Raw genomic sequence first — 24,575 nt, forward strand, 5'->3', positions numbered from 1 at the left:
TTTTTTTTTTTTTTTTTTTAAGTAAAAAAATTGATTTGCCATACTTGTATGGGGCTTTCTGGATTCTCTATTACATCATCAGTTGATGTCATCATGTGATTTTTCTTCTCTGTAGTAGATAGATTATATTGATTGGTTTTCAAATCCAGGATGCAACAGCCTGACATCCCTGGAATAAACCCAACTGCTAAATTCTGTTTACTGACATTTTGGAAAGGATTTTTGCATCTGTATTCATATGGGATACTAGTTTGTAGTTTTCCTTTTTGTACTGTCTTTGATTGGGGTCCACTCTCTTTTACTTTCGGAAAGAGGTTGATAAAATTAATGGTAATTCTTCTTTGGTAGAGTCCTCCAGTGAAACCATCTGGGTCTAGATATTTCTTTTTCAGGAATTAATTGCAGATTCAATTTCTTCACTAATTATAGAAATAATTATCTATTTCATATTGTGTAAGTTGTCACAGTTTGTATTTTTTGAGGTTGTTGTCTAAAAGTTTCCTTTCTTGCTAGGCTTGTCTCTTTTCCTGGTCATGTGGTTAGATAGACACGGCTTTTCTTTTCTTTTCTTTTGTTTTTTTTTTTTTCCTTTTTGTCTGTATGTTGGTGTTTCAAGTTTACCAGCTTTTCCAGTATGCCATCTGGAATAAAAGTACAAAAAAAGAAAACTCAGGAAGTTCACAGCCATGTCCTTCCTTGTGTCAGAGTCCCTACTTGCCGGTCACCTCCTCTCACCTGTCAGTGTCTTCTTACGTTTATCTTATATGTTGATGTCCAGGGTTTTCTGTAGTACTTAGTGGGACAATAGGGAAAAGCAGGTATGTTTCATCTTCCTGCAAGTGGATGCTTTTGTCTTCTATTTAATTTTTGAAAAGTCCAAAGGACTATTTTTTACTAGTTAGGAATTTTTAAACTATCACTCTGATTTTAGCTGTGCATTTCTGACTGTATCTTGAAAAATATTAAACTTTATAGGTAGCTCATGTGCAGCAAATAGATAATTGAGAAAAATCTGTTAATGTATTACCTGGGGTCAAAATTGAACCTAATAAAATCTGGTCCAAATGTTATAATGGACTTTTTATATCACTGTACTATTACTTCCTATATTAACTTACAGAAAGATTAGCGCTGCCAGTTTTAGTCTAAAACTTCAAAAAAGGATTTAAAATCAAGTTTTAAAAGAGTAGATCTGTGACAATAACAAAGCACAGTTATGATAGATGGTTCCACTGTGACAGTCTTTACTATTGAGCTTTTGATGGTCTTAAATGTTAGATGGACTCTAAGGGACCCTCAATTTCTCTTTCTCTCGTCTATTATTAATATGCTGGCTTTTAGTCTCCCCAGATTCACTTTATCATGTGAACAAATAAAGTTAAATAGAAACCTGCTATCTTCTAATATAAAAATAGTGAATCAGAACATTATTGTACTAAGATATAAAATGACCACTGAGGTTGTTTTCTCTGTGCTTATTTGCGTTGTTATTAAGGCACACCTGAGTGTCAGTCTGTCCATTCTGAAACTTTAATAGAAGCAGAGATGAAAACTGGCCTTATGACTGTGGCCATATAGGATTTTTACTGCTACATCCTTGTGAGTTGTTTTTTTTTTAAGTAATTCTCTGTGCTGAGCACTATTTTGATAGCAAGAAATTGTTACTATACCCTTATATCCAGACAGTGATATTTTTTAAGGGTCATGTATGTCTGACTACTTGGGGAGGGGTCATTCTGCACCGTTATCTGTAGGCCTCACTTCCGGGTACTGATGATCCTTGCTGCTGCTAAGTCACGTCAGTTGTGTCCGACTCTGTGCAACCCCATAGAGGGCAGCCCACCAGGCTTCCATCCCTGGGATTCTCCTGGCAAGAATACTGGAGTGGGTTGCCATTTCCTTCTCCAATGCATGAAAGTGAAAAGTGAAAGTGAAGTCGCTCAGTCGTGTCTGACTCTTCGTGACCGCATGGACTGTAGCCTACCAGGCTCCTCCGTCCGTGGGATTTCCCAGGCAAGAGTACTGGAGTGGGGTGCCATTGCCTTCTCCTTGGGCATCAGCATTTCTTAAAGCTTCCCACGTGATTCTAGCGTGCAGCCAAGGTTGAGAACCGCTGCACTAGAATTTAGCTTACTGTATTTAATGTGTTCTGTTGAGAGTCTGAAATTTCCCCTGTTGTTAAATCTTAACATTAAAAAAAATTTTTTTTTATTAATAGACTTTTTAAAAAGTCTGTTTTAGGTCTGCAGAAAAGCTGAGTGTGAAGTACAGGGTCTCTGTATGCTCTCCAGTCCCCCACTCCCCGTTTCCCCTGTTATTAACATCTTGCATTAGTGTGATACATTGGATCAGTATTGGCTTATCAATTATAATATTATTATTAACTGAAGTGCAGAGTTTACATTGGGGTTCAAGCTTTGTGGTGTACATTTTCTGGATTCTGAAGAATGCATAATGACATGTATCTACCATTGTGTTACTGTGCAGAGCAGTTTCATTGCCCTAAAGAGCCCCTGTGCTTCCTCATTCATCTCTCCTTCCCCTCCCAGTCCCTTGGGAGCCAGTGATCACTTTACTGTCTCCATAGTTTTGCCTTTTCCAGAATATCATATAGTAATGGAATCATATACGGTATGTAGATTGGCTTCTTTCACTTAGTAATATGCATTTAAGTTTCCTTCATGCCTTTTCATAAGTTGATAATGCATTTCTTTTCATCACTGAATGATAATCCATTGTATGAATGTACCACAGTTTGTTTATCCATTCACCTGTTGAAGGAAATCTTAGCACACATTTGCTTCCACATTTTGCAGTTATTGGGCTTCCCTTGTGGCTCAGCTGATAAAGGATCCACCTGCAATGTGGGAGACCTGGGTTTTGATTCCTGGGTTGGGAAGATCCCCTGGAGAAGGAAAAGGCTACCCACTCCAGTATTCTGGCCTGGAGAATTTCATCGACTGTACAGTCCATGGGGTCACAAAGAGTCGGACACCACTGAGTGACTTTCACTTTTGCTTTGCAGTTAATGAATAAAGCTGCTGTAAACATTTATGTGCAAGTTTTGTGTGGATATAAGTTTTTAGCTCCTTTGGGCAAATACCAAGAAGTACAACTTCTGGATTATATGGTATAAGTATGTCTACCCATTCTTTTTTAATGGTTGCCTATTGTGATATGTATTATTGATAATAACTCCCCTTCCCCACTGATGAACATTTAAGTTTGTTTTTTTAAAATTTAAGTTACAAATAATGCTACAACAGAGTTTATACATCTTTTTTGCACACATCCTGATATTTATGTAGAATAGACTCCTAGAATTAGGGTTGCTCTGACCAAACAATGTGAATTTGCCCTCAGCCGCACATAATATTATCAAGTCTCCTGAGGGTCACAGGAAGTTTTGGCTGGACCTGAGGATTTGGAGGTCAGACTTGAAAGTGGTAATTGAATCCATGGACATAGATGAAATTTCCTAGGGAGAAAATGTAGAGCAAGAAGAAAGAGCCATCTAGAATAGAGCACTGCGTAACTGCCCACTTTTTAACAGTCAAGTGAAGAATTGCCTTGGAGGTAAGAGAGTAACCAGGCTCAGTGGTGTCAGGAAAGCAGAAGGCAGAGTGGGTTTCAAGGAGGAGAAAGCGGTCCTCTGAGTTTACGTTTTTCTGAGGATGATGAAGACTGCCTGTGTGTTTTGTGTTCAAGGTCAGGGGAGACCCTTTGACCTTAGTGAATAGAGGGAAGGTGACTAAAAATACACGTTGAAATAGCCTGTGGAGTGAGTGGGAGGTGAGGAAATGGCCAGTAATACAAATGTTCTTTTTGTTGTTGTTGTTATAAATGTTCTTTTAAAAAAAAAAGTAGATTAACTGTAAGAAAAGGTAGGAGTCACAGAGAGTTTTGTTTTTGCCAGATGGCAAGAGTCTTTAGCTTTTGTGAAAGTTAGTGTAAAGGAATTAGTAGAAAAGTTCCAGAAAGTTCCAAAAAACCAAACTTGAATTTGCTACTCACCGACAGCTATTTATATAGCATCTATACTCAACTGGGATTTATAAGTAATCTAGAGATGATTTGAAGTATACGGGAGGGTTGTGTGGGTTATATGCAGGTGCTGTGATGTCTTATATAAGGAACACGTGCACCCTGGCAGTCTGGTGTCTGCTGAGGGTCTTGGAACTAGTCCTCCATGGATGCTGAGGGACGACTCAGAGATGGAGCTGAGATCAGGAGTGAGGGTGAGGGCGGATTTCTGGAAGTGAATTTGTGTTTGCCCTCATGGTAAGTATTGTAATTTCATATTTGATTTTATGCCCCAGGAAATTCTTAAAAGTTTTTGCTGCTTGAAGCTGCTTTAAGAAGTCTCTAACGTAATTCCCTGGCAAGGAATCAAAATCAGCCCAATGCCATATTCACTTGGAAATTAATGTTATAGCTAACTTTCATTGTAATTGAGAATTTGACTTTGTAACCAGTGAGATCGTTACCATCATGGTAATAGCTTTCATGGGCTATCAGATATGGTGGAATTTAAAGGTATTGATTTAGAAAAAACTTAATCTGTCAAACCAAGTGAGCAGCATGGATCCTTAATGAACTAATTCTGTGTATTTGAAAACTAAAAAAAAATTATTAGCTATTATTCATATATTGACATATTAAAAATAGTATTAACTTTTGCTTTGCCCTGTTTCAGAACTCTACTTAAGATTTTTATTCTTGATAGCTAAATTTCCAGATACTATGAAGCTGGTAAGGATCTCTAACTTGCCAGAAAGAGACAATATGAAAATGCCTCAGTAAGCTGGAATGATGAGAATATATTAGAACAAAACTTAACAATGAAAGAAGTACAAATTTAATGCTTAGGTTTCAAAAAGACACAGATATGAGGGATTATGATGGGAGGCTGAAGAATATAATATATCTTAGTATTTGTTAATTTTTTAATTTGAAATAACTGCAGATTTACAGAAAAATCCCCAGTAGTTAATGTGTTTCCACATTTTTCTTATCATTTCCTTCCTTATATTCTGTATTTTTTTCTGAACTATTTGAGGGTAAGTTATAGTCTATTGAGCTATTATCCTTAAATACTGCAGTGTATATTGCCTGAAAACAGGTCCACTTTTGTACATACAGTACAAGCATCAGAGCCGGGAAAACAGCATTGATATGTTACTACCGCCAATCCACAGACCCTATTCAGCTGTCACCGTTTTTCCGATGGTGTCCTTTATAACACAGAACACATACAAGCCTACCTTCCTTTTTCTTCCTGATCCAGAGTTCAGGTTGAGATCATGTGCTGTGTTTATTGTCATGACTTGTTGTCTAACAGGGAGACTTGTTGGTCTCCTTTTCTCTGAACAGTTCCTCAGTGTGTACTCTTGATTTTTTATTACCTTGACATTTTTTAAGATTTCAGCCCAGTTACTTTGTTGACTATCCCTTAATTTGTTTTCATCAAATGTTTATAACTGGATTCAGGTTCTGTAGCTTTGGCAAGAATACCCTAGGAATGATACTGTGTTTTTATTGTGTCGTCTGAGGAGGGGCACATGCTGTGCATTCATCTACTGTTGATTCACCTCACAGCCGACAACTTGGATTTGTATCACTTTGTAAAGTATGTAGGTGCCATCTCTGTAAACTTGATAAGTGTTTTGTATATTTTAGTAAATAATTGACTATTTATAGGAAGATTCTCTGGGACAGTGTAAATATTTTACTTTATCAAATTTTACATTCATTGGTGATTCGTATTTGAAATAGCTGCCATACGATTTTTCTCCTTCAGTCATCACTTCCACTTTTCTTAGTTGCTATTCTATTATAAGAAAGAGTGTCTCTTCTGCCTATTTGCTTGTTTATATCAAGGTGGACTCAAGGAATCCTAACATTTCGGTCGATGTATTATATAACCCTCATAGCTCAGTTGGTAAAGAATCTACGGGTCAATTCCTGGGTTGGGAAGATCCCCTGGAGAAGGAAATGGCAACCCACTCCAGTATTCTTGCCTGGAGAATCCCATGGACAGAGGAGCCTAGCAGGCTATAGCCCATGGGGTCGCAAAGAGTCGGATGCGACTTAGCAACTAAACCACCACCACCGTTATATAACCCACTACTCTCATTGTTTACTTTGAATGCTCAGATTGTCTCAGACTTGGCCAGCAGGCGCCTTTTTCAAGGTGACTCCTGTATTCTTTTGACATATCTCCAATATTTTTTGAGCATTTACTTTCTGGCACAAAGTATTCCAGGGTCATCTTGTACTTTCTCTGACCCAGCTCTGCATTCAGGCACTTCTCCAAGGAATTCTAGTTCCTTTTTGTGGAGAGTACAAGTAGGGAAATTAGATCTGGGCAGTATGTGTGCTCATTGCTACTGGGGTTTCGTTGCTTCCAAGCCCTCTCAGCAGACAGTTCCAGGAAATACACATGCGTACACATGTACACTTCTGTCCACTTTCGTGTCTATATGTTGGTACAGTGTATAAATGCCACGAGTTTTCACCTCTTGCTCCAATTCTAATCCAGCCCAGCAGTATTTGTTCTAGTCTTCTCCTGTACTGGCCCTGCTCTGGACAGAGAAATCCTACTCTCATTTTTCTCGATATGTTTATTATATAATATTATATAATTCTTTTTATATAACTAATCTCTTGACCACACAAGCCAGAAATGGCTTGGGCCTGTCAGCCCTGAACTCGCAGCCTCTTTGGCCCTGACTCAATACCCATCAGCAGCTGCACAAACCAACTTCCCCTTTGTCTTTGAGAAATTCTGTAATGGCACATTTTACATGTTTCAGTTGACGTTAATTATTTTGTCAGTTCTTAAGTCTCGCTTTTATAAGGATAAACATTGGTGGAAAAGGAAGTATTAAAAAGTGTATTTAAGGATCGAAACACATCGAATAGAAATTTGAAGGAGTACAACCTTTATTCAGCATCAGAAGAGGTTTTTATTAGCATTTTACTTAGATAACCAGTAACCAGTATATAAGTAAAGTCCTTGTTGGCAATGAGCTGGAGGTAGAATTGGTGTGATTTTTGTATACTGTTGACTATGGATCCGGCATTGTCCTGCTTTCCTCTGGTGACCTACAGGGCTTGGATGCCATAATATCAGAACTAATCTGGAGTTCTTTCTCATTAGAATTCATTTTGATGAATTAAGTTTTATGTTGTTTCTGGGAGTCAAGAGGTTTTTCTAGTCACCATCATATCACGAGTTTGATTATGCAGGTTTTTTCCCCTTAAAAAATGATACTTCCCCCAAGACAATTAGGCAAGAAAATGAAATAAAAGGCATCCAGTTTGGAAGGGAAGACATAAAACCATCTTTATTTGCAGATGACTTGATCTTGTGTATAGAAAATCCTAAAGAATGTACTAAAAACACTTTCAGAACTAATAAATGAGTTCAACAAAGTTGCTGGATAAGAGATCAACATACAAAACTCAGTTTCACTTCTACATACTTGCAGTGAGCAATCTCAAAATGAAATTAGGTAGACAGTTTTATTTATGATGACATTAAAAAGAATAGAATTGTTAGGAATAAATTTAACAGAGGAGAAAAAAAATTATATTCTGAAAAATACAAAACGTTGAAAAAATTACTTAAATGGGAGGAAAACTCCATGTTCATGGATTAGAAGAGTTAATATTGTTAAGATGGCAATACCCCTCAAACTGGTCCACAGAATAAATGCATTCCCTGTTAAAATAACAGCTGACTTTTTTGCAGAAATTTATTGTAATCCTAAAAGTCACCCCAAAGTTAAAGGGACTCATAATAGCCAAAGCAATCTTGAAAAAGAAGAATAAAAGACCGTGTGGTTCTAGTATATAGATTAGACAAATATATTAATGGACTAGAATTGGGAGTCTGAAAAGAAACTCATATTTATGGTCAGTTGATTTTCAAAAATGATACCAGGACAGTTCAGTGGGCAAAAGATAATAATCTTTTCAACAGATGGTCCTGGGTCAACTGGATATCCCACATGCAAAAGAATGGGATTGATTCCCTATTTCACACTATATACAAAAATTAACTCAAAATGGATCTAAATGTAAGAGCTAAAATCATAAAACTCTTAGGGAACAAAAATAGGAGTAAATTTTCATGACCATGGATTCAGTGATGGTTCTTAAATATGGCATCAAAAGCGCAAGCAACCAAAGGAAAACTAACTAGACTTCATCAAAATTAAAAACTTTTATACTTCCAAAGACATCAGCCAAGTAAAAAGGCAGTTCGTAGAATGGGAAGTATATTTGCAAATCATATTATCTGACAGAGATCTAATATTCACAATATATAAACAACTCTTAAGAGTTAAATAAAAAACCCAGTTTATAAGTAGACAAATAATTTGAATACAAAGAGAATATGTGAATGACCAATAAGCACATGAAAAGAAAATTTCATTTGCTTTGTTTGACCCAGTGCAAATGAAAATCACAATAAGATGCCCCTTCATACCCACTAGGATGGCTGCAATTAGAAAAGAAAAGTGTTGATGAGGATGTGAAGAAATTAGAACTTCCATACCCTGCAGGTAGGAATGAAAAATGGTTCAGCCACTTTGGAAAGCAACTGGCAGTTCTTCAGTAGATTGAGCACTGTTATATGATCCAGCAATTTCACTTCTAGGTATATATTCAAGAGAAATGAAAACACAAAAATTTGTATACAAGTGTCCATACAACAGTACTTATAATATTACTAGTTTAAAAGTGTAAATAATCCTACATGTCCATCAACTGCTGAACAGATAAATAAAAATGGATATAGTCATTCCCCCTTAACCCTCAGGGGAGGTGTTCTAAACCTGCAATGGATGCCTGCGACCATGGGTATACTGAGCCCTGCATACATGTTTTTTCCTATATGTACATGCGTATGATGTGTAATTTATAAACTCGCCATGGTAAGAGAATCTCCAGATTGCCACCATCACTACTCCTGCAGTTGGAGCCATTATTAAGTAAGTTAAGTTCAGTTACTCAGTCATGTCCGACTCTTTGCGACCCATGGACTATAGCACGCCAGGCTTCCCTGTCCTTCACCGTCTCCCAGAGTTCGCTCAAACTCACATCCATTGAGTTGGTGATGACATCCAACCATCTCATCCTCTGTTGTCCCCTTCTCCTGCTGCCTTCAATCTTTCCCAATGTCAGGGTCTTTTCCAGTGAGTCAGTTCTTCTCATCAGGTGGGCAAAGCATTGGAGCTTCAGCTTCAGCCTCATTCCATCCGATGAATATTCAGGGTTGACTTCCTTTAGGATTGATTGATGGGTTACTTGATCACCAAGATGGCTACTAAGTGACTAACTGGCGGAATACACCTGACAAATGGATGGCTGGAGGGCTGGGGTGGATGGTGCGAGATCTCATCACACTACTTAAAAGAGCGCCCAATTGAAAATTTATGAATTATTTATTTCTGGAATTTTCCATTTAGTATTTTTGTACTATAGTTTGACCATGGGTAACTGAAACCAAGGAAAGCAAAACTGCAGTCAAGGGGGACCACTGTATATCCCTACAATACTGTATTATTTTACAATAAAAAGGAATGAAGTGCTAATACTGCTGTAATGTGGGTGAACCTTTAAAACATCATGCTAAATGAAAGAAATCAGTCGCAAAAGTTCACATATTGTCTGATTCCATAGAGACAGAAAGCAGATTGGTATTGCTTAGGGCTAGGAAATTGGGGGAAATGAGGAGTGACTGCTAATAGGTATGGGGTTTCTTTCTAGGATGCTAAAAATGCTCTAAAATTGACTTGTTTTGATGACTGCACTTCTCTGTGACTACACTAAAAACCATTGATTCATACATTCTAAATGGGTAAATTGTATGGTATGAGAGTTGTCTCCGTAAAAGTGAAAGTGTTAGTCACTCAGTCGTGTCTGACTCTGCGATCCTGTGAACTATAGCCCTCCAGACTCCTCTGTCCATGGGATTCTCCAGGCAAGAATACTGGAGTGAGCAGCCATCCCCTTCTCCAGGGCATTTTCCTGACCCAGGGATCGATCCCAGGTCTCCGACATTGCAGGCAAATTCTTTACCGTCTGAGCCGCTAGGGAAAACCATTGATTCATACACCCTAAATGGGTGAATAGTCTGATATGAGAATTGTCTCCATAATGTGAAAGTGTTCGTTGCTCAGTCGTTTCCGACTCTTTTAACGCCATAGACTATAGCCCGCCAGGCTCCTCTGTCCATGGAATTCCCCAGGCAAGAATACTGGAGTGGGTTGTCATGCCTTTCTCCAGGGGATCTTCCTAACCCAGGAATCGAACCCAGGTCTCCCATATTTGAAACTGTCATTACATAGTCTTTTACAAATAAGCTAAGTTTAGATTTGTTTTCTTAGTTTTCATTTTTACAAGAAATTACAAGTGAAATGACTAGCAACAATGTTCCTTATAGAATTTGAAAATGTGTAATTCTACCTGATGGATTCCCAAGTCGATTTTTGAGCCTCCCACCAAATGGGCTTGAAGACTTTGCTGACTGAGTTCAATTAATTTCTGTCTTAACTGATGTGCATTCCCTTGCCTGGTCCTTTGCTGTCCCATACTAAAAAGCTTCCTCAAGTTTCTCTCCACCTTCCCCACATACTCACCCGTAGCAATTAAAACCTTGTGTCACTTTAAAATGTTCTAAATCATATTTGACTTCAAACTTCACAGAGTTGAATTTGGTTTCGCAATTGAATTTTATCACATATTTATTTGTTCAGATTTTCAAATTCCATCATGTCAAAGTTTTGCCCATCTGTATTCACTTTTGTTAACGTTGCCAAGTCTGCCATTTAGACAGCTATCTTTATGAAAATCTGTGAAGTATGTACTTGTTTTTATGTTTATGTTGTCACGTTCATGCAATGCTGTAACAATAAATAGTGAAGTTCAGAAAATAGACTGTCTTATCAGTTTCTGGAAAGCCTAGAAGTTATAAAGTCTCTTTAAGAATAACGAATGAGGTAAATCCCCATAAGAAGTAAAAGTAGAGCTTTGATCTCTAGATTCTTTTCCTTTGAAAGCACCTGAGATACACAGTTCATCTCCTGCGAATAAAAAGTTGGGAGGAAATCAAGCATTTGTTGCCCACAAGAGTTTTCCTTGAAGATTAAAACATCACAGAGTTGACAGCTTGTTTGTATCACTCGTGATCAAATACTCATTTCAGAAAAGGGTTTGCAAAATTGCTTTTGGTTTTTATTTTATGGAATTAAATTGTGATGCATTAGAGAAAGAAAAGATAAAGAAGTTCTTGTTGGCACACATTTTTAAGACATCTCAAAACAAGCTGGCAGTTTATCTTAGATCATGGCAAATGGCCTTTAATCTCAGGATGCTTTTGTTTTTCTGTATCTTCAAGGTCCTCTTAAGAAGAGACCTGTTGTACTATGTGGGTTTAGTTAGGTAGATCTTTGTCTACAAACACTGATAGCATCTGTCAGGCAGGCAACAAATGATTCACAAGAGGGTTTACTAAGGACTTGGGATGCATTTTCTTTTTAATTTTAGTAAATAGACCAACTAATATTCAGTGTTTTAAGTATCTGGTATAATTTTTCTTGTTTAGGTTTTAAATTTGGATTTTAATACAGTTATACACAATATACTGAGAATTACAGTATAGTGTCTGCCTTTGTTGCAGATGTAACTAATGATTGTAATGATTGTAAAACTGCAGACCATTAAATCCAGAAAGCACTGTTTTGTATAATAATAATCGGTGGTTTCTAGAGATAATACAGTGCCCATTAAGAGGGTATTTGATCTGATTTCCTGGCCTTAATATAAGATGTGGTTACAATGTGACCCCCCCCCCGCCGCCCCGCAATCTGTATTTAGGTATTTAAATGCAGCTCTTGGGATGGTTACACATTGATAATTTACTGATGCAAAGGGGAGAAAGGATTGTATATGAGAGCTGACATCACTCTGTTTCTGTATTACTTGAGTTCCTAAAAAAGCATTGTTTTCATGAATTAAAAAGATGCAAAATAAGAAATTAATGTGCATTTATTGAATATTCTGTAATTTCATTGATGGCTAATTCCTAGAAAATGTCAGATTACTTCAAGTTACTGAAATCAATCAGTTTAGTCACTCAGTCGTGTCCAACTCTTTTCAACCCTGTCGACTGCAGCACACCAGGCTTCCCTGTCCTTCACCAACTCCTGGAGCTTGCTCAAGTTACTGAAGTATCAGGCTTTAAAATGTTCATAATGTATCGTTTCTTTGTTTCTCTTACTGTGTGTCTTGTTGATCTCTGTTTCAGAACTACTGGCAGTCTTAGGTTGATATTTTGGCCCCACTGGGTAGATAGAATTCCAAGTGTACATTCTAAATTTGAGTTGCAGTCTAAGTTGTTTTTTTAGGTAGAGAAAGAGACACCTTAGTGCTACTTGCTATGTGTATGTTTTAGTGCCGTTTTTACAGTCAACGTGTGATGAGAAAATTAAAGAATTCAGGACAATTAAGAAAACTAATTTGTATTTCAATAAATTTATAAAGAGTTTCAATTAAGTCTCATTATTTCTGGTGAATCATTGATAGAGCATCAGGAATACAGCATTTGGGATATTAAGCAACAACAATAACAGTAACCACAATGCCATGAACTTTGGAAGTGTTTGAGCACTGAGGTCAAATATATTTGCATCTCCAGCGGCTTGGCTGTATTAACATTGAAGGGAATTAGGAGAGGATTTTAAAATTCATGATTACCACTTTTTGTGGTAATTATATAGGATGTTAAAAAAGGCAACATCTAGTTGATACTTACTTTTTAAGTATCTTGAGCATTTGACTACTTTAATCCAGAACAAAGGCCTCAAAAGTATTTGGAATAAAAAGAACTATTGAATTTGATTTCTATGCTGTAGGGGTCTCCAAAATGCTATAAATTAATTTAGAAGTCTCAATGGAGGTGAAAGAGGAGAGTGAAAAGCTGGCTTAAAACTCATCATTCAAAAAAAAAAAACAAACTCATCATTCAGAAAACTTAAGATTATGGCATCCAGTCCCATCACTTCATCTCATATAGATGAGGAAGCAATGGAAACAGTGACAAACTTAATTTTCTTGGGCTTCAAAATCACTGCAGATGGTGACTATAGCCATGAAATTAAAAGACGCTTGTTCCTTGGGAAAAAAAAGCTATGACCAACCTAAACAGCATATTACAAAGCAGAGAATATTACTTTGCTGACAAAGGTCTGTCTCGTCAAAGCTATGGGTTTTCCAGTAGTCATGTATGGATGTGAGAACTAGACCATAAGAAGGCTGAGTACTGAAGAAGTGGTGCTTCTGAACTCTGGTGTTGGAGAAGCCTCTTGAGAGTTCTTGGAATGCAAGGAGATGAGTCAGTCCTAAAGAAAAATCAACCCTGAATATTCACTGGACTGGCATCATGAAGCTGAAGCTTTTCATTGGAAAAGACTCTGATGCTGGGAAAGATTGAAGACAGGAAGAGAAGGGGACAACAGAGGACGAGATGGTTGGATAGCATCACCAACTCAATGGACATGAGTTTGAGCAAGCTCGGGGAGATGGTGAAGGACAGGGAAGCCTGGTATGCTGTCATCCATGGGGTCACAAAAAGTCGGGCACAACTGAGCAATTGAACAACAGCAATGAAGTTAAATTAGGTGTATAAATTAAAAATAGATTCAGCAGCATCATAGGACTGTTTGGAATTCAGTGGTTAAAACTTGTATATCCTAGTGTTTTCCCCAAAATCTGATATGCATATAATCTTAAAGCTTTCCCTGTAATCTTAGTAAATAGAAATGAAATATGTTTTTGACAAATGAAACAATACAAAATTTCCTGTTCTCGGAGTGTGCACTTTAAAATAGTTGATGTAAATTATACATAATGGTGGGTTTTCCCTAATCTTCTGTTTTCATTTTTATATGTCAAACTGGAAAAGGATAAAAATTAGAGGGTAGCATTTCATTTTAGATAAAATAAGATAATGGCATGTCAAACTTTAAGTTCTTATTTGTTAGTGTGTTCCATTCATTTGAATCTTAAAAGATGTCTGTCCTAAGATGTTTTAGGATAAGGATTTAAACTGTTAAACATCATTCTACATCATTAAATATAAACATGCTTTAAAATTCCATTTGAAAAATTGAAGGTTTTAGATTTAGAAGATTTTGTGCAATTTTGTCAGTGTTCTTCTCTCCTTTGCTGTTCTTACTTACCTTTACTAGTTTTCCATTTGTGTTAGTTTCTAAGCGTACTTGGGGGCTTCCCAGCTGGCACTCGTGGTAAAGAATCTGCCTGCCAATGCGTGAGAGTCAAGAAACTTGGGTTCGATCCCTGGGGTCAGGAAGATCCCATGGAGGAGGGAATGGCAACCCACTCCAGTATTCTTGCCCAGAAAATACCCTGGGCAAAGGAACCTGGCAGGCTACAGTCCATGGGGCCACAAAAAGTCAGGCATGACTAAGCACACCAACCATGTTTGAATCTAATCTTTCCGTGCAAGTAGCATCTGTTGCTGGGTGATGGAGATTCCTGTGTTGCAATCCATGTACTGTAACCTCTCTGAAATGGACAGCAGGAACTAGGTTCCTGCCTTTTCCTTTGCTTATCATTTACCCTGCTAAAGGATGCGGCAGCCTAGTAAATGTTAAATGTTTAGTTGGCTTAAAGTATGTGGGTTTTCTGCTTCAGTTGGATGTTTGTAAGAAAAAGCACATACTTTGAGGTGGTGTGTCCAGCCAGGTATACCACAGCCACTTCAAGTATTTTACAACAGAGAACATTTAATTCAGGATTCTGGTGATAACAGGCAGTGGTATTGCTGAGAGCCAAGCAAAGCACAGAAAAGTTGATCCAGAGAGTAGCAGTAGCAGGAAACCACTGCCACCCCTGGGCTGAAGAGAAAAGGGGCCCGGACTCAGGGAGGGTGATAGTAGAAACCAGGGTGTTTCTAGGCAAAGGGAATAGTTAGAGATAAGTACTGTTAACAGGCTGACGTATGTTTCTCTAGATTTTTTCTATGCTTCCATGGTGGCTCAGAGGTAAAGCCTCTGCCGGCAATGCGGGAGACCCGGGTTTGATCCCTGGGTCAGGAAGATCCCCTGGAGAAGGAAATGGCAACCCACTCCAGTGCTCTTGCCTGGAAGATTCCGTGGGCTACAATCCATAGGGTTGCAAAGAGTCGGACATGACTGAGCGACTTCACTTTCACTGTTAACAGGTTGACCTATGTTTGTCCAGGTTTTTTCTATGCGTATACTAGGCTTTTCATAAAAATAAGAGTTGTTTATTTTGAACCTGTCTTTGTTTTTTTTTACATAACAATCTATCTTCTGTCTTTTTAATAGCCATAAAACATTTTACCATGTAGATACACGTTAACATGTTTAACCAGTTCTCCACTGATGGACATCTATGTTGTTTCCAGTTTTTCAATGTGATAGAGAGTATTGCTGTAAATATCCTTATATTGAGTCGACCAAAACACATACATAAACACTGGTGTGTGTGTGTTTTTCTAGGAGAGTGGTTCTCAGTCTACCTTTCAGGCTTAAGAAAACACTGATGTGCAGGTTCATTCCGATCAGTTTTCATATCAAGATCTCTGAGGATAGGATTCATTTAAAAAAACACAAAAAACTCTTTAGATGGTTCTGATGTTTAGTCAGCCATGGAATGATTCTGAGAACTGGTCTTGCTGAGTCAGTGATTTTATTTAAAAAAAAAACAAACCAAAAAACATACATCTTCGAGGTAACTGTAACACTGTTTTCTGTATTAGGCTTAGGAGCAACTGCCAATAATAGAAACTCAAAATAATTTGTCTTAAATAAGATAGGTTAGTTCTGTTTTAATGTAAAATTCTACTCAGAAGCAGTCCAGGGCTGGAATGGCTGTTTTATTCCACAAAGTTCTCAGGTGCTCAGGTTCCTTCTAGTTTTTGTTTTTGCCAGACTAAGGGAAAGCTCTTAACCTCAAGCTCAAGATGGAGGTTAGAGCTCCTACCATGACATTCTTACTCCAAGAGGCAGAATGAAGGAAGGGCTGAAAAATGCAAGAGGCAAAGGCCTGGACCAGCTGACCTATCAGACCTGTCTGCTTGTGTGTCATGGGCCAGAACTTAGTCACAGAACCACACCCAGCTGCAAGGGAGCCTGGGACACAGTCTGCTCTGCTGAAAACCAAGAGTTCTTCTATATGGAAGAAGAGGAGAACTGATAGTGGCCATCTCCGTGAAAGCTGTAAGCATCTGCCCTCTTGCCCACAATATTGGTGCCCGTTGCCCCAACCTGACCAGTTTAAGTCAGCCAAAACTGTTGAGTCAGCAGAAGGCCACATTGCAAAGATGTATGTTGACTTGAGGAGAAGCAAAATAAATTTAAATCAGATTTAGGAAAGGTGCTGGAAAGCTGCAAACTTCATTATGTATAAGAAAATAATAAGAGATTGAAGGCCACTTTTTGAATTGCATACAATTTCTTATCTGTCCTTAATGTGTGGATGGCATCAGAGACTCAATTGACATGAATTTGAACAAAGTCCAGGAGATGGTGAAGGACAAGAAGCCTGGCGTGCTGCAGTCAATGGGGTCGAAAAGAGTCGGACACGACTTAGTGACTGAACGACAGCAACAACAAAAGCAACGCATTTGTTATTCATTAACATACGTTGATCTGAATAGTGCACACCCTCGTTTGAACATACCGCTCAGAGAGGACATGTTAATACATGATTTATATATACTTCAGTACTCTTAAATTAGGACGTGAAAAGTGGTCCGATAGGTGACTGTATTTAATCAGTAGTTTTTGTTCTTGCAGTGGACGAAGGTCGCAGCAAGGAGCCTGACCGCCTGCAGGTGTTCTACAAGAAAGCCATAATGCCTTACGGTGTTTACAAGAAGCAGCAGAGAGACCCGAGCGAGGAGGCGGCCGTGCTGCAGTACGCGAGGCTGGTGGGGCAGGCGTGCTCCGAGCGGATGCTGCTGTTCCGAAACTGATCAGGCGTTGGCCTCTCCCGACCCCTGGGCCCCTGGGCGCTCCTGCGCTGCCCTGCTGACGTGTGCCACGGTGCAAGTTCATCACTCGGGGGAAACTCTGTAACCCTCCCCAGGTTCGACTTTCTAATTTTGATGGCTACGTAGCTTTTCTAAAATATTTTGTGGCATATGTATTTGTGAAAATCTCATGGTTAATGACAAAGATTTTAAAACCATGTTATGACATCGACTCATAATTGGGGTTGATTGTTTCAGAAGTCTGCTTCATGAACAAGAGATGATTAACTTCTCTTGTTAATATTTTGGGAGATAAAAATGTATAAGTGAACCTTAAGTAATTTAAATCGCAGTTGTACTTTTTTTTGTTCTGTTAGAGAAATTAAAACAGACTTTTTCTTCAGATCCACTTAAAACATCAGTCTCTGCTGAAAAAACCTCAAGTGTGGGGAAGAAGGTGAGAATTCTGTTTGGTCACTTAGAAAACGTCTTCTCAAGGGATCAGGACTGGGATGCTGTTCAGTGTTCAATATCACTTTACTGCTGAATGTTACATTACGTAGTTTCACAGAAAACTTGAGAAAAGGAAACAGTACAAACTTACAGAAAAGGATGTTGTGTTAGCATCGAGTGTCTGTTTACCCAGGACAGTCTCATTCGTGTCTGCTGTCTTGGCGCGATTATTTTTCCTAGAATAATTATTTGTCATGTTCCTTTTTACTCTGCAAAATATCCCAGTTTGGACAATAAAATATGCGATTACCCTAGTTATGTATTGTCCAGACTGGGGTAGCCTGCTTTATTTCTCAAAATCTAACAAGTAAGAGGTTGTTTTTAGAAAATTGGTGCCTCCTGCCTTGACCTAAGCCCCTTCAAAGATACATATACGCTAGTTTTTATTTTCTTAGAACTCAGGACACTGGTCTTTGGTTATTGGTTAAAAATTAGTTTCTCTCTGACTACTTTTATAGCTATGCTACACATCGCATTTAGTGACATAGGATGCATTGTGAACTCTGTTTCAGGGCAGGAGGCAAAAGCACCCACTTCCTGCTCTTTGATTTGGAAGTCAGAGAGGAGATGCCGCACGTAGTAATCTCAGCAGAGGTGGGCCCTGTGTCCCTCTGTCTTGTCTCTCTGGCCCTTCACTCGGTCAGCAGTCCCTTGGCCCCCACCTTAAGGATGGCAGGCACTATGCCAGGAGGCAGGGAGGGAGCAGGCATGTCCCCTCATGGTTGAGCCACGCCGCAGACGGTGACGGATGGACGGAGGAGCTTACTCTCCTGTGCATCTTTGCAGCTGGCCACCATCTGCTGCCACATGCCTGGCCACTGAGTCCTTTTCATTTCCTGTTTTGTCCATTTTCCCATTTTCTACTGATCTTTTTTTAAAAAAGCCATTTTATTAAACTTAGTGGCTTGATTTTAAACTTTTCTCCTAAATGCACTGAGTTGAGATATAAAATATTAGAAAATAATTCCAGCTACCTAGGCTAAAAAGAAGGATCCCAAGAGAATGATTTTAAAAATCGAATGTCTAGAAGTTCTAGATCCAAATAAATTGTATTTATTCACTCACACAGAAAATGTGTGTGTGTGTGTAACACCTATCAAGGGCAGGTGCTTAGCTAATGGGGGAACAGAATAGTGATGATGTGGATTTTGCATACTCTGGAATTTTGCCCTTCAAAATAGTCTCCCAAGAGCATTTGATAGGCTCTTACTTAGAACTGCCTTCAGAATCTATAGAACATTAAAAAAAAAAAATTTCCCTCTAAAGTGAAGTTAGCTTTTTTCATTTATGAAAAGGATACTCTGAAGCAAGTAAACTTGAAGAAAAGCATACATAAAGAAAGTAAGAGTGATCTGAAATCTTACTGAGTTGAAAGAAACTTCAAAATAGGACTTTAGAAATACTTTAAGCAATCTCAGTGTTAAAGTACATAGTAAGTGCACACCTGGTACCCTTGGCTTTGGAATGTCCAGTGTGATGTCATCAGGCGTGTTAAACTGCTCTTATCGTAGTGATTAGCATGCAGAGTGGAATTCATTACGATCACAACTCGAGTACCAAATGAAGAGAAAGCTTGAATCTTACTTTTTACCGTGACTCAGGCTTCTTCCCGCAGAATTCAGCCCCTACCTAGGAATGGGGTGCTGACCCTGAGGGTGGCCTCCTAGGTTGGCTGCAGTGACGCTCCAGAGAGAGTGAAGACTCTACTACTCGGTTGGTGTATTCTGTTCTTGTGTTGTTGTTTTGAGAGTAGGTACTATATCAATCCTAATGAACAAAGTATCTTCAAAAGACAATTATTTGTTCTTTGGAGCCCTCACTGAGTGAATGTTGTTAGTGGGCTAGGAAAGTACAGTCAAGAAAAGTGACTTGACTTGGTCAGTTGACAGTCTAGCTGAGGAGTCTGATTTTATGTTAATGGCTTACATCTAAAGATGGACACGTGAGGACGTTGCCAAGACAGTTTATATCTTGTCAAGGCTAGAAGCTTTGCAATTGCAGTCTTCATGTTGTAGTCTGTTTCTGGTTTCAGATTAAACTTAACACCTGCCTCCCTGTCTTGGGAACAAAAATGTAATAGATTCTCCGTGATACCATCTTTATTTAAATTATTTCAGTTCTGTGAGACCTTTATCTTATTTTTTTAAATGTAATCTGAGCACTTTTCTTTTGTATTCTGAAAGATAGAGGCTATTATCAGATGAATATATTATTCATTTGATTAAAATTATTTAGATAAGAAATTATTACTGTTTATGTTTACTTTCAAACTGCTTATTCTGATTTTTATCCATTTTGCAAAATATCATTTGTATATGACTTCTTATGTATGGGAATTTATTATATAAATGAACCTTTTCAGATTTCTGGACAGTATATGGTTTGATTTTATAGGCTTTTTTTTTTTCCGGTAGGATAAAGATAAGAAAGATGATCAGTTACTTAAAATGTATGTGTTGTTGCTTACTTTAAAGAAGGAAATAAATAGAAACAACTGGGAAATGTTTGAATTAGAAGTTACCCAAATGTGTATTATTTTCCAAAAGAGAACCAGTGACTATAAAAGGCAAAACAAGTTTGATTGCATGTGACATTTTTTGCACTTCTCTATGCTTTTTGAACAGTCCATTTGATAAAGCTTGAATAAAACTTTCTATCTGCAATGGCTCTTGCTGGTCATTACTTAAAAGACCTGTGTTTTCATCTGTCACAGATTCTTAGACACATTTTACCTGTAGTGAATATGCAGAAAACAGAGGTAAGACATTGACTGTATATGAATGATAGTGTTTAATTTTCAGTAATTAGAATTCCAGATCACTTGGTTTCCTAAATCAAAGCATGATGGATTTCTCTCTCAGGAATAAATAAAAGTAGAGTGAATCTTGCTTTAAGCAAAAAGTCTGGATTTTCACAAGATAAATTAGGGAGTAGACATTCTTTTATCCAGAAGAATTTGAAATAAGATTTAAGTAGCCAACTCAAGTATTAATTTCTCTTAAAAACTTCAGTTTTCAGAGGAATTTTCATAAATATGTCATAAAGCAAGGTGTGCTTTCATTGTTCATAAGAGTCCATGGTATATTTATAGAATACATTTTAAGTCTTTTTACAGTAAAAGGGATCCTGGTAGGTTTATGATAAAATGAATCCTGTTTCCCAAGCGATTTAACTATTAAATTCCCACTAATATTTTCTCCGGAATGAAAATAGCCTTATTGTTTTTCTTATTTGAAATGGACAGTGTTCACCAGAAAACTTTTAGGCAATATGGAAAAGTATACCAAAGAAAATAAAAATCACTCAATCCTATCACTGTTACTTCTGTCGTTCACATTTTGGTGTATGTCCTTTCAAACTTTTTTCTACCTACATGTATGTATGTTTTTTGTTTTATTTTGAAATAAAAATGAAATTATGGCATTGTTTTATAATTTTTTCATCTATATGTTTGAACATCTTAATTTACTGTGAAAATAAAAATAGATAGGAAGAATAATCATTTAAATGGCTGCATAACATTCCACTGTGTCTATACTGTTTTGAGAAAGGAAGTTTAATACTTCAGCTCCTCATGGATGATGGGAGTTATAATTGAGTGACATTAATTACTTTTCTCAGTTCTTTGTAACACTTGGCAACATGGTTCTTCTCCTCATTGCCTGATTCCCTTGACCTTTAGCTGGAGGATAGGAATTTTCTCTTTACTTGGAGGTTCAGAAAATGTGTGGCTTTTAAAGCTTACTGCCCCTCCTCTGATTGTCCCTCAACTAAATATTTTCTGGAAGATCTACACTATTGTTCTTACAGTCTGCATGCCTCTAAAAATTTCCAGTTAGAAAATGCCTTGTTTAAAATCTTAAAGTTATTTAAAACCAGTTAATGTTCTAGTTCATTGATTCTTTGTAGAACAGAGATCTTTAAAATGGGTGCCTAGAAAGAGTGGAAACCATACCACTATTTTTAATTTAGCTCAGTTTTTTACTTTTACAAGTACACTGGTTAAGATTTAATTCTAAGGAAAATAAAGTAAAATTGCATTTTTCATACCTGTGCTGTGTTAGTCACTCAGTCGTGTCCAACTCTTTGTGACCCCATGTGTAGCCCACCAGGCTCCTCTGTCCGTGGGGGTTCTCCAGACAAGATACTGGAGTGGGTTGCCATGTCCTTCCCCAGGAGATCTTCCCAACCCGGGGATCAAACCTAGTTCTTCCGCATTGCAGGCGGATTCTTTACCATCAGAGAATGTCTAGTTGGTGGTTAAATTGGTGTCTTCAATCCAGTCCCATCCAGAAAATATTTTCAAATTAACTGTTGCAATTAAACCAGGAATTAAAGTTGCTGAGTATTATTTGCATGCCAAACTGTTACTGTTTTAGACCTCCAAAGTAGCTTGCAGGTTTGTATAGTTTGGTTTGCTCATTGCATCTTTTCACCTGCAATATGAAGAAACAATTCCAAATAGAAATGTTTTTCTTTAAAAAAAAAAAAAAAAACCTAGCAGAGCAAATCTTAATGTTACATGGCATTTGTGATTTTTAATAGTTAATTACCTGTTAATATGGCACTCAAAAGTAAATATTTCAGCCACATTGGGGGAAGAGAGAGACTCTTCACTCATCTGGCATGCATAAAGCAGACTGTTAGTGACTAGCACAGATATCTTGTTTCTTTCATTGTTAGATTTTATTGAACTCAGTATGCAAAAAATAATTTTTAAACATTTATTTATTATTTATATGTTGCATGCTAGAGCAGTTATTCCAGAAAGGCATAAATGTTGGACTCCCAACTTCCGTAATTCAACACTGAGGTTTTGGACCATGCTTTCCCCTTAACCTTAATTTTTCGTGCTTTTGTCAGTCTGTGCCAGGGTCTTAAAATCATTGAACACAGGCCTTTTTTTTTTTTTTTTTTTTTTTAATTAGCATTAAATTAGAACTCATGAATACTTCATGAAGTCCAATTCATCACTTTGTTAATTCAGTATTCAGCGAATCTGAATAGCATCTCTCAACTAATGGAGCTTTTTGATCGTGAAACAAGAAAAACAGCATTTTAGGTTGGGGATTCAGAGCTTAAGACTCTTAGCTCAGTTGTATGTGGACAGTTCTGTGCAGTTTTCCAGCTCATTTTAAAATACAGAGAGATGACCAGTTTGTAATTTGGAAGCTGACCTTTATTGATGTTATTGACCTTTCATTGTCTGATGTTATTTTATTGACTAAAGCAAAGATTATGCATGTGTGTGTATATATGTATATACACAGAGTATGTGCTTAACTAAGGCTTGCTGTTAATAGTATAATTTAGTCTTAGTTTTCAAAGAATCAATTTGATAAAGGATTTGGATACGTAAGATTTGTAAAAGTCACCTGACTGATAAAGCTTCTCTGTCCGATAATAGTCTCTAGCCACTTGGTGTCTATTTAATTAATAAAAATTTAGTTCCTCAGCCTCACCAACCACATCTCAAATGCCCAGTAGCCACACGTGGCCCTGGCTCTCCTATTAGTTTCCTGGGGCGGCTGTAACAGGTCGCCACAACCTGGCTATCTTAAAACAACAAGAATTTATTTTCTCACAGTTTTGGAGGGTAGAAGTCCTGAATCAAGGTATCAGCAGGACCCTGCTCCCTCTGATGGATCCAGTTGAACCTTCCTTTGCCCATTCCAGCAGTCCTGTGTGTTCTTGGCTGGCAACCGTGTCCCAGTTTCTGCCTTTGGGTTCACATGGGCATCTTCCCTGTATCTCTGTGTCTTCTTATCTCTTAGAACTCCAGCCAGATTTAGGTCCACCTCAATCCAGTATGACCCCATCTTGTGTGTGTGTGTGTGTTAGTTGCTCAGTCGTGTCCAGCTCTTTGCAGCCCCGTGGACTGTAGCCCCCCAGGCTCCTCTATCCATGGAATTCTCCAGGCAAGAATACTGGAGTGGGTAGCCATTCCCTTCTCCAGGGGATCTTCCCCACCCAGGGCTCGAACCTGGGTCTCCTGCACTGCAGGGGGATTCTTTACTCCCTGAGCCGCCAGGGAGGCCCTTAATATATCTGCAAAGATCCTAATTCCAAATAAGTTTGGGTCACGTTCACAAGCGCCTGGAGTGAGGACTTGAGTACACCTTTTGGGTGAGGGGGAGTCACAACTCAACCCACAGGAGCTGCCATGTTGGGGAGAACAGATAGAGTCTACTTCTTCAATGAAGCGAGTTCTATTGAATGCACTGCTGTAAGGGGATTTTTTTTCAGCTGTTATGATTTGATAGTTGTGTAAAGTCTCTATATGGCAAAACACCATGGAATGACTACAATAAACCATTTGGGGCAACTCATTTTGACACTTCCTAGTTTCTCTCATTTCCACTGTGCAGTCTATTCCATCTTTGATTAAAGTGCATTTGTACATATGTATGAATTTGTGGCATCTTGTTACCCTGGGGCTGTGTCAGGGTTTCAAGGTAACTACCGTGTCATTATGATTTAAAGGTAAACTATGTACAGGGGTTTCCTAAAGGAAATCAACCCTGAATGTTCACTGGAAGGACTGATGCTGAAGCTAAAGCCTCAATACTTTGGCCACCTGATGTGAAAAGCCAACTCATTGGAAAAGACCCTGATGCTGGGAAAGATTGAAGGCGGGAGGAGAAGGGGACAACAGAGGATGAGATGGTTGGATGGCATCACGGACTCAATGGACATGAGTTTGAGCAGACTCTAGGAAATGTTGAGAGACAGGGAAGCCTGGCGTGCTGCAGTCCTTGGGGGGTCCCAAAGAGCCGGACACCACTGAACAACTGGACAACAACAATAATGTACAGAGATAGTGTCTCTTTAAAGAACAATTTGAATGGAAGATTAATTTAGAAATGTACAGGATTTCTGCTATTTATTATTTTCATTTTTGCATCTTTCTAGTTGTTTTGGTTACATGTTAATTTTGATCAAATAGAAAAAATTTATAAACTTATCAGAATCTATAGTAATAAAATGATCTAAATGCATCTCCCAAAAGCAGTCTACCAAAGAAAAAAAA

General features: G+C 38.1%; 1 protein-coding gene across 7 annotated transcripts in view; it reads left to right on the forward strand.

Moving 5' to 3' along the window:
- Nucleotides 1–20,208, forward strand: part of ATE1 (arginyltransferase 1) — a 154,448-nt gene extending 134,240 nt beyond the window's left edge. For all 7 annotated transcript variants that reach the window (XM_043475259.1, XM_043475263.1, XM_043475262.1 and 4 more), the window contains one exon: nucleotides 16,857–20,208. In XM_043475259.1, coding sequence (XP_043331194.1) covers nucleotides 16,857–17,035 — 179 coding nt within the window. In that variant the 3' untranslated portion in view covers nucleotides 17,036–20,208. The remainder of the gene's footprint in view (nucleotides 1–16,856) is intronic.
- Nucleotides 20,209–24,575: the final 4,367 nt, after the last annotated feature.

The sequence above is a fragment of the Cervus canadensis genome, chromosome 8, assembly GCF_019320065.1.
Source record: "Cervus canadensis isolate Bull #8, Minnesota chromosome 8, ASM1932006v1, whole genome shotgun sequence".
Lineage (NCBI taxonomy): Eukaryota > Metazoa > Chordata > Mammalia > Artiodactyla > Cervidae > Cervus > Cervus canadensis.